General features: G+C 32.1%; 1 protein-coding gene and 1 long non-coding RNA gene across 2 annotated transcripts; both read right to left on the bottom strand.

Annotated features, from left to right (window-relative positions):
- Window positions 1–998: 998 nt before the first annotated feature.
- Window positions 999–3,660, bottom strand: LOC150032329 (uncharacterized). Its single transcript, XR_016524372.1, has 2 exons — window positions 2,338–3,660; window positions 999–1,299 (listed from the first exon to the last, which is right to left on the bottom strand). It is a non-coding gene; the product is annotated as an uncharacterized LOC150032329 (long non-coding RNA).
- A 1,635-nt stretch (window positions 3,661–5,295) lies between these two features.
- On the bottom strand, window positions 5,296–7,955 carry LOC150032328 (uncharacterized). The gene is made up of 4 exons (XM_090306798.1): window positions 7,753–7,955; window positions 7,134–7,232; window positions 6,444–6,689; window positions 5,296–5,863 (listed from the first exon to the last, which is right to left on the bottom strand). The coding sequence occupies exons 1-4, from the start codon at window positions 7,942–7,944 to the stop codon at window positions 5,573–5,575; spliced, it is 828 nt and encodes a 275-aa protein (XP_090162924.1). The 5' UTR covers window positions 7,945–7,955; the 3' UTR covers window positions 5,296–5,572.
- Between the last annotated feature and the right edge of the window lie 2,917 nt (window positions 7,956–10,872).

Raw genomic sequence — 10,872 nt, 5'->3', positions numbered from 1 at the left:
AGCGCGATAAGCCCACCCATAACTTATGTTTACTCCACAATCTCATCGGACGTCTTCAATTATATCCTACGGCGGTGTATTGATCACCCGAGTTCGTATCGATTCACGGTGATTGATTCGAGCTTCACGATACGAAAATTTCACATATTTGTTGAAACTACACTTCATTCAACTATGTATTTACATATTGTCTTTCCCAGGATGCTTTGATGGAGCAAGAGGGAATTGTTTCTAAGATCCGTTCAGAAGGTCTTGAAATGGAGGATGGCAAAGTGGCAGGCTGGTTGGATCATGAAACACACATGAGGTTGTGGCGGACTCTCACTTCTTTATTGACTATGTGCTTGGACAATATAAAGAATAAAGCTAGCGTGGGCGGATGTTGACTTCGTATTTGGGCCAATCAACATCAAACAACACTAGCTTATGTTTGCTATCGATCTAGAGAGGTGCACAATCTTTGTATTTGATTCCTTGTCAAACTATATTGGTAGCGACATAATTGATAGTTATCTTCAACTCGTGGCAGAGCAATACCTTCAATGTTGATTTGTGTCGGAGTTGACATTCAACATAGGAGGTTCAAGTACGAGCATTTGGAAGTGAAAAGATTGAAGTTGAACTTCCAAGAGGGTAAGTCTCTAGACTGTGGTATTTTTGTGCTAAATTTATAGAATACTGTATAATTGGTGTTGATAGGGCTAGCTTAACACAGACTAATATGACATTGTATAGGAAACAGTATGTTGCCCATTTGTGGACAAATAAATATTTATGGTAATAGAATTCAAATTACACTGTACATTTAACTAAACAAATAAATAACTAAGCAATCACCCAAAACTAACTAAACGATCGCATATATTTGAGTAAACGATGATCTATAATAACTAATATCGCATACAAATAACAAAGCAATCACATACAAATATTAAAGCGGTCGCATAGAAATAACTAAGTTATCGCATAGATCGAAGTAAAGGATCACACATAATAACTAAACAATCGCGCATAAATAATTAAGTGATTGTCTTTCATTTATAACAAATCGATCACATACAAATTATATGTCGTTGAGCCTAGATGGGCCAGTGTCAGGTGTTATTAATGTTTGTCTGCACGTTTTCTTGTTATGTCCTCTCTGACCACATCATGTATACCTATGTATTTGACGTGGCTCTTCTCCAGTAGAAGGTATCCTAACGGTTTGACGTCGACCAACACTTGCTACTTTTCGTGGTGGTAGAATTTCAAAGTCTTCAAAATTTGGTCTTCGACTCCATTCTTGTCAATGTCCAACTGAGAAGATTGGTTCGACATGAGCAACAAGCGCACACTAAACTATAAACCATTTTGCACATAATATTTGAACATTAATGTTTCTAAGGGTTGCTGCAGATATTGCATGGGAGCACAGGATATCAATGTAATTAAATTCCATACAAGTACATGTGTGAACGAAGATCAACCAACCCATCAAATATTTATCGTCCACATTAATTATATGTATTCCACTGGGAAAACACAATATGTTCTAGACATCAATTCTGATTCCTTAAAAATACTAATTACATAATCAGTTATCCTAAAAAATACTAATTATGTAATCAGTTACCATATTTGTGCATGCCATTGCATGTGTACGTCGGATATAGAACCAACCTTGTAGCCAATCACGGATATGCTCTAATAGCTTCGTGATTGGTAGTTTTCGTGCATATTTCAACACTCCATTGAGGCATTCTACTATATTTGTCATCATCTTGTCATACCTACAATGGACTTGATAAACCCTTACCCATCGTTGTAATCCAACCTCATCAAGATAGGTCGTCACACCAGGATATTGATGGAGTTTAGCCTAAGACATCTAAAACTCAGACATTCTATAAGCTCTCGCCGCTAGGTGGAAGTGTGAGATTATGTCCTTATTCTTGAATTTGTTAATCAAATTGTTTCGAATATGGTATATACATAGTGCATGAAATACATCAGGGAATATACTTGAGACAACCTTTGCAATTGAGATGTGACGATATGATATAATCACTAAATTCGGAATGTCTCCTATCAAAGCCTTCAAATGAGTCATGAACAAAGTCCATGATGCATCATTCTCACCATTTACAATACTGAAAACGATAGGATATATGCTATTATTGTCATCAATACATGTTACTATTAGCAACACACCTTTGTATTTCTTATGCAAATGGGTCCCATCAACAACGATTACTAGGCAGACGCAGTTCAAAAAACCCATGATACACGGACCAAGTGTCATGAAGATGTAATTAAAATATTGCCAATCCTTTACTTCAACCTCAAAGATCGTACCTGGATTTGCAAGCTTAAGTACCTCGCCATATGCCCTAACAATAGCATATGATCCTTTCGGCGATCCTCGCGCAAACACCAATCCATATTCTCTAACGCGATATGCCCGTCTGTAACTTATGTTCACTCCATAATCTCTTCGGACATCTTCAATTATATCCCTCGAGCGGTATATTTGACCAACTTGTTTGTATTTGGACTTGATTAAGTGTCCAATAATCCAATTTTTTGAATGTCGATGATTACCCATTCTCATTTCAAGAACATGTATGCTTGCTTGAATATTTCATCACTTTGAAGGAATCACTTTCTTTCATTTTTATGCACGAACTCTTCACTTGCATTCCTCCACCAAACACTAGATAGTTAGTAAGCTCCTTGTTGACTTTTTATACATTAGTCAAAGTTCTTTCTTATTGCAAGCATTAATAATTTAACTGACAAATCATATTTCGAAAAGAAAATTTAACTGACCTTTATATCCTCGCAGACAGTCATGAGGTATTGTGATGAGGTCATCATGCAATGAGCCCTTTGATGGTCTGGGTATATTTACAAATGGTTAGGTTGGAATGGTGGAATGCATTTGAACCAAAGGCATCACAACTGGTGGGCGGGAGCAAGTGGGGTTGGAACATGGATGAAAGGTGTTGTAGAAGTTTGTGGTTCTGAAGATTGTCCATATCCATGTTCAGTAACAAACTGTGAAGTACATCTGAGTTCACTATTGTGACTAAATCAAACTTCACCTTGGTCATCCCCAAGTTATATGACTCAATATGATCATCTAGTAAAGACATGGTGTGAATATTACGTATTGGAATGATTGCAAATCCAAAGTTTTGATTGGTTGAAATGGGCTGATTGGTTGGATTGCGATGTTGGTACATATTGTCTGTGTGTACTCCATAACTTTTGCAAGGTGTAACTGATACAAATAACGGCATCCGGGATGCATCACTAGCTTATAAAGAAAAGCTAAGATCATCGATTATGTAAATTGGAGGAGCTGGGACCAATAAATTATAACAACATTTGATGAGTATATCAAACATATCCGGATCGATATTCAGTCGTTGGTGCATAATACTCACTAATTCACTGACTGTTATATCATTTCTAACTTTCAGACCTTTCATATGATCTCCAACATAATTTCTTCCGGACTGAAGAAGCATCATTGATCTCCAACACAATTTCTTCCGAACTCATCCAAATCCCCACCAAATCGTACAAAGATACGAAATAGCACCATTGATCTACAATGGGATAAGCAAATCTTAAGCAATGTCCCATAAAAGTTTAAGAAATTGTCCAGTAATTGATAAGTGATCGTCCAACTATTTATATGTGTTCGCTTAATATTGTATATACGATCGTATATAAATTTCTAAAAGATCGTTTATACAATACTACATAATCATTTATAAAGTACTACACGATCGTTTATAACTTACTACACAATTGTTTATATTGTAATGAACGATTGTGTATATATTACTATATGATCGTTCAGATTGTGTATATATTACTATATGATCGTTCATTTAATGCTAAAGGAAACTTATTATGAAACCGATCTGGGACAAGAAATATTGTAGAATATCACTTGCATTCTCTCCATTTCTGAATTTGATGATGAAAGCGATCAACGAGGATATTGAACTGAAGCTATGAGAGAACACTCCAAGAGAACGATGGGAGATATTCATGAAGAGTTCGACAAAAAGTGAATACTAAGAGTAACCTTCCATTCTGTTCATACCAATATTATTCAATGCTATTGGTAGAGTATTAGTTGGGAATAAATGCTTTGATAGAATGTTGGTGTTGCATTGAATACATATTGAATGAATGCTTGAGAAATGGTTGAAGGAAGAAGAGATGGAAGGCTTTGGTCCAAAGACTTTTTAAAATTGGGGGTAATTTTGGAATTTTACATAGACAAAAGATCGATGATAGAAAAATTCTTAGGAAAAGACCATTGGTAGAAGTTTTTAATTTTTGGGTCATTTTATGAAATTTTCCAGATAAAGGATTATCATATGTATGAATAACTGACCTTTAGCAAATGAGTGTGTTATCAACTATTTTGAGCCATTTCCAAAAATTAAAAAATCATAATTTTTCTAGAAAACTTGCCAAATTTTTAAATATTATGAATACAATGCTCTCCACGTATCTTTTGTGAAGAAAAAAAAAATAGAACTCATTTTACAGCTATTTGATTTTATGAAATCATGTTTATTTCCACATAGAGTTTTCATCTTTACCGAAAAATTATTTGAATTTTTAGTCAAATTTTAAATAAAAAACAAATTATAAAAACATCTTTTTTTTTTTTTATAGTTTTCAAGACACTATGTCTTCCGATAAATATATATCAAATAAAATTAGTAGTCCAATTGGCCATAAATTCAAACTTATAATACGTATTTAGGTAGAAAATAAAGAAACCAAATTAAGTAGTGTTTAATATATCTAACCAATAAAATAAAATAAAAGTTGTCCAACAACCAAAATGATTTTAATCTCCATAATTCATTTTCTTTCTCCCTCTCTCTCTCTGTCTTAATATCTCAATAATTCACACTTATAGTCTTATAATTATTGGCCACATATTCGGTGCTATAGCCTACAGAAATGGTTTTAACTTTCAAAAGCTATTTGGCGTCACTTTTTCTGCTAGTTCAGCTAGCTATACCTATAGGTATCGTTATTGGACATTTTTTTACTCGTAATAATATATATATATATAGACCTGGTAGGCTGGAACGGGAAATAAAATAAAATAAAAATTCAAGTTGGGATGGTGGACTCTGACATTTGAATAGAGCAAATTAGGCCGGTAGATATATCAAGTTAATTGTAATAAATATAGTAATTCAAAGCTAAAACTTAATGGCATGGGTCCTCTCTACAGTCTATTATAATAGATGGAAGAAGATAGAACACAAGTAAACAAATTATTATGAGTTTCTTTTCTTCTAAAGAGTGGGCAGATACAAGAGAAGTCAACAGAAGATGCACTCCATATAATATTTTTAATAAATTATTGGGCTGTATTGAATTATAAGTTAACATAAAAAGTACAAAAGGCTCATTCAGTCTCATGGTTGGTTAGCAGAGACTAATACTTATGTATGGGTAGCTCCTTTGCTCTTATGAGATGTTGATTATTTTATAAGTTTCAAAATATGAGTGTAAAGGGGAGGCATGAGGCATACCAGTTAAGTCAGTTAGTTGAAGTAATGGGCTCTGGAGCAACTTCTGGGCCAGAAGAAGGCCCATTAACAATGTGGTGGTTCTCATCAAGGCCCCAAAACTGGGCAGCTTTAAGCTCGTCTTGAGCCATCATCTGGGAGAACTGCTGGTGATCATATTCGAGTGTGGCTTTACCCCCAAACACACTGGGAAGATTTTCCATGTCAAAGTGTGATTTCATCAGCTCCACGCTTCCTTTGTCTTTCGGATTTACAAACTTTACTTTTTGAAATGTCTTTGGATCTAAGAAGTACTTTATAGCCTATAAAAATTGGAAGAATCTCTCAGTTCAACACACATTTGTTATTCATAATCCTAAAGTTGATTGTTTGATCACGCCCATCAAAGAGGCCCAATGAAGTTTTACATATAGTAAATAAATAGAAATTAAATAATATAAAATACTATAACAAATGATATTAAATACTCTAAACAATGTCCACCAAACTTTTCAAGTCTAAAATGTGTACATATTTTGTGTTGATAAGATGTTTTTTTCAGTACAACAACTGTGGAGATGAGAGATCGAACTTCCATTCCTTTAGGGAAGAAGGTCGTATCAATTAATATTGAGCTAATTATTTAAATTAATAAAGACTAAATGAAAATAAATATCGCTAAACTTTATCCTTTGTTTAAAAATTAGTCCTATCCTTGACACATTGATCTTTCATGAATGTTTATAAAGACAATATAGTAACTTTTGAAAGAATATGAGTACTTTTTTAAAAAAGGGTTTTTTTTTAATATATTATTATTATTATTATTATTTATTTTTAGCCATTAATGAAAAGTGCATACTTCTTATTTAGGTTAGAAGTGATTGGCATTAAAGAGCATACCTTCCAGAAGGCTTGGAAGAATTTGGGTGGATTGTAGAGGAATGCAAAGGCAAGTCTCTCGGGGTAATGGTTCTGCAACACATTGATAATATCTCCGGCTATTTTGACAGAGATATTAGTTTTCATCGTAAATCCGCTGAAATCTATCAACCAACACATTTGTTCCTGACCCTCACCAAGGTTCATAATCGCATTCTCTAAAAGATAGACCAGATGCCGCACACTAGCTTCTGATGGAGTTGTGTTCTGAAAGATTTCAAAAGTAGGAACTGGAAATCAGTCAGAAAGTGAATGAAAAAATAACGAGATCACTACTTACATTGCAAATGAACTACTTCTATACTTTATTTTCTATTTTAAAATTTTCCTTTTCGAGTTCAATGAGTGGTGGAAGTATTTGTAAATAATTCAATTTCATTAAGTTGTGTTCATATTGGTAAATATCTATAGATCTAAACCTATCTCAAGGGTGATCATTCAAAAAAATTTCCCTATTCCAAAGTTTTATACATTACTTTTTTATTGTTATAACAAAAAAGATTATACATATCATAATTTAGTAGAACGATCTTAAATTTTTGATGCGGTAATTTAACATTGTTTGATTTTAAAGAAAAACTGAATTTTCAATAGACGTAATAATGAGAAAATACGAGTGTCATTATATTGATAAGGGAGTCCAGCACATACCTGCATTCCTGGTCTCATTATGAGCACAGATCTTCCATGTCGATCGTAAAAATTTGCTCTCGACACTTTCCCAGTCTCGCCTTCAAATGCTACTTCGTGCTGTACGAGAAATTAAAAATGCTTCTTAAACAATCTTCGATTCCATGGAATGCAACCATGCATGTACGAGTAAATTTCGTAAAAAAAAAATTTAATATCAATTTTCAATTTAAAAAGAACTAAAAGTGAAAATTATAAAGAGTAGCTTAATAAAATGATATTCTGCAGGATAAATTAAACTTAGGCAATTTATTATTGGTTTAGATATTATTTGTCTTCATACTTTCAAAATATTCATTTTGGTCCATATACTTTCAAAATATTCATTTTAGTCCCTATATTATCAAAATGTGCATTTTGGTCCCTTATACTTCTAAAAATTGATCCATTTTGGTCCTTTCATCTTTATTTTTAAGGGACCAAAATAATATTTTTTTAAATTACAAGGACCAAAATGAACAAAAGTAAAAGTACACCGATGAAAAAAATATATATTTTGAGAGTATAAAACCTAAAATAAACCAAACTAAATTTTTCCTATAAATGTCTGAGGCATACAAAATCATATAATTTAACTTACCCAACGGATTTCTTCGGGCTTGAAAGCTGCCCTCCATTTGAGCGTCTCTTCGAGCATTTTCCTTGACTTTTCAACATTCCAGTTTCGAGCTATCAAGTATCTCCTCAGACATGCATCGGTGCAATACTTTAAATTTCGACTAGACAGAGGCCCAAGAGCAGCTCTAAGTTCATTGATCTGTACGAGAAACATAAATAGTTACGCCTTTCCTAAAAAATATAGAATTTAATTATTTCACCCTTAACTTTCTGATCCTAATCTGATCTTCTTCTAGTAAACGATCTCAGTCAAAAATTTTGAAACCTTCTAATGAAAAAGCTCTTTATATCTGAAAACTTGTGGCATTAACTCCTCACCATAAGAAAAACGGAGATGAAGGACAAAAATTAAGAAACGTACATATAGAATCGATAATTCACAAACATTACTAGTTTGGATGGGGTATGTGGAAGTATTTGTTCCGATAGTTACAGCAGCGAGCTATAAACCAAGATGCATTCGGTCTTTATCTGTTCAAAGCTGCATGCCTATAAAGTTTTAGATATTTTACAAAATTTCCTTTTAGACGATGTAGGTTCAAGTGTAATGGCATGACCCTAATTAACATGAATTGGGTCCTGGACTTCATAAATGAGACTTGATTCTAAAATTTCCTTCAAGATGATACGAAAATTAAAATTGAGATGGGATATTATATTTCAAATGAAAAGATATTATTTTACCTGACCCAAAGACTTTGGGATTTTAACTTCCCCTGAAAATAACATCACCCAAACTATGGTTTGACTTCGACAGATATAGATACAGTTCCAGAGATACGAGAGAGATGATGTTAAAGTCAAAACAGTCTAGATGAGGTTTGTTATAAGTTTTCTGGCGAAGGGTTGCAACTTACCTCTGATGTTCTTTCACTACGTATTCTAGGAGGTTGGATTCCTTAGACATCTATTGATTATGGTTTCCTTGCTGCTCTTGAACTTCCTCATGATTCCACGGATTGGTGTGCTTTCAAGAAATTTGAGTTTCTTTATAGCATTAGAAGATCTAGGGCCATCATCATTAGGGTTGGTGACAGGGTGGGGTGGGATCAGGGATACACTCATCCCCATCGCTCCATTCCCCTATTTTGGGGGTGACGCTTGAGGGAGGAGATTTTTGTTAAGGAATTGGGTCGTGGGAGAAAAAAAATCTTCGTCTTTTATTTTTTATTTTATTAAAAGTTCAATTAAAATTTTGTATTTATATTGAATTTGTAGATTTTTAGGTATGTAATATAAAAAAATAGTATTATTTTATTTATTTAAATTAAATAATAAAATAATTATTTTAGGCATTTTTTATTTTAAATTTAATAAAAAGTTTAATAACGTTAATTATATTAGAAATGAAAATGTAAAAAAAAGTATAATAAAAAATAAACAGAAAAAAAAACAGAAACACTAGCTTTTAAGCTACTGTTTTGAATGTGTGTATATATATATTAAAAAAGAATAAAAATTTACTCGGGGCGAGGTCAGGGTCGGAAATGGGGCGGGAGGTTCAAGGACTTATTTTGTGTCCATAGTTTGACCCCATCCTCGATCAAATTAGGAATTCCCCGCCCTAATTGGGACGGGTACCTGTAGGGACTCGACTCCGTTGTAATTTTTGCCAACCCTAATCATCATTTGCCTGATTTTTATTATTATTTGGCCCAGTTGCATCAATTTGTGCGTTATATCGATTTTACCTTTTAGTTCAAAATTGGATTTAGGATTCATATTTAAACATTGGATATTCATCTTATTGTTTGTGGCATAAATATATGATTAGTTAAAATTTGCTCTCACAATCTAACACAAATTTTAAAATATATTTTGTCCTCTATTTTTCTTTTAAAAAAATGTCTCTAAATTTTAGGTCTAATTTCTATTTAGTTCTTAAATATTAAAATGTTACATTTTTAGTCCTAGATTTTAAAATATTCCAATTTTACCATGGAGAATTGAGTTTTGTTTCAATTTAGTCCTTAGATTTTAAAATATATACATTTAAGCTCGATTTTTCACTCAATACTTAGTTCAGCCTTTGGTACTATTGTCTATTAATTAATTTAAAATAATTATGAACTGAATTTAAAAAAAAAAAAATCTATGATAGAAAAGTAGTGAAACTTAATTAATTAATTGATTTTTTAAAATTAATAAATAGAAATTAACACTAAAGAAAGAAATTTAGTATTTAGTGAAAAATCGAAGTTAAATATGTAAATCTTAAAACTTAGGGTGAAATAAATTCAAAATTAAATGATTAAAGTGCATCATTTTGAAAGTTAAGAATAATATAAAAACTAAAACAAAAAGCTAAAAGCCATACATATTTTTTTTTTTTCTTTTTTTTCCCACTTTTTGAGATATTACTGATTCTTTACTGGAAAATGATAAGATGGTCCATTTTTTTTCCCATAGATATTTCTAAAATATCTTTTCTTTTTTCAAATAGACATTTTTTTTCACAAACAAAAAAGAATAGTTGGGTTAACTATATTGTTGATATCTAAAAACTTTTCAATCATATATTCGGTTCTGATGATAATAACATAAAATAATATTCCTTAAGCTATATTGTCAAGTTGAACATCATTATCAAATTGAACTTAACTTAATGGTAATCAATATGATCTTCTTTCTTAAAGTTTGGAGGTTCCATCACCATCTCCTCTGTTGTACTTAAAAAACAAATAAATAAGTTGAACATCATTATATAATTCATTAACAATATTAAGCTTCATATTATATGATTATAAATCTGACTTTCATGGCATGTTATAGATATATAAATATTGGAATTGGTGTTCTAAATCTCTCTTATATTCTCATAGTTTGTAAACTTGTATAAATAAATTTTTATTTATAAAATAATTGTTAATTTATGTGCATTTGTTAATTTATATGCAATAACTTAATACAATAATTAAGATCCTAGGTTATTTTATGTAACTAAAACCTACATGTAGAGATATACAGGTGGGTCATGTTTAAGTAATAACCTGAACGGTCTGTAGTAGATGGATAAGGTTGTGTGCCTTATCCTCGTAACACTACGAATACGGTCTGCTTTGTAATTGTTACAATTGTTGGA

Source organism: Benincasa hispida, chromosome 11, assembly GCF_027475165.1.
Source record: "Benincasa hispida cultivar pf3 chromosome 11, pf3_genome.v1.1, whole genome shotgun sequence".
In the NCBI taxonomy this organism is placed as follows: Eukaryota; Viridiplantae; Streptophyta; class Magnoliopsida; order Cucurbitales; family Cucurbitaceae; genus Benincasa; species Benincasa hispida.
Note: the sequence above shows the minus strand (reverse complement) of the source record. Positions and strands in the feature narration are given on the sequence as shown.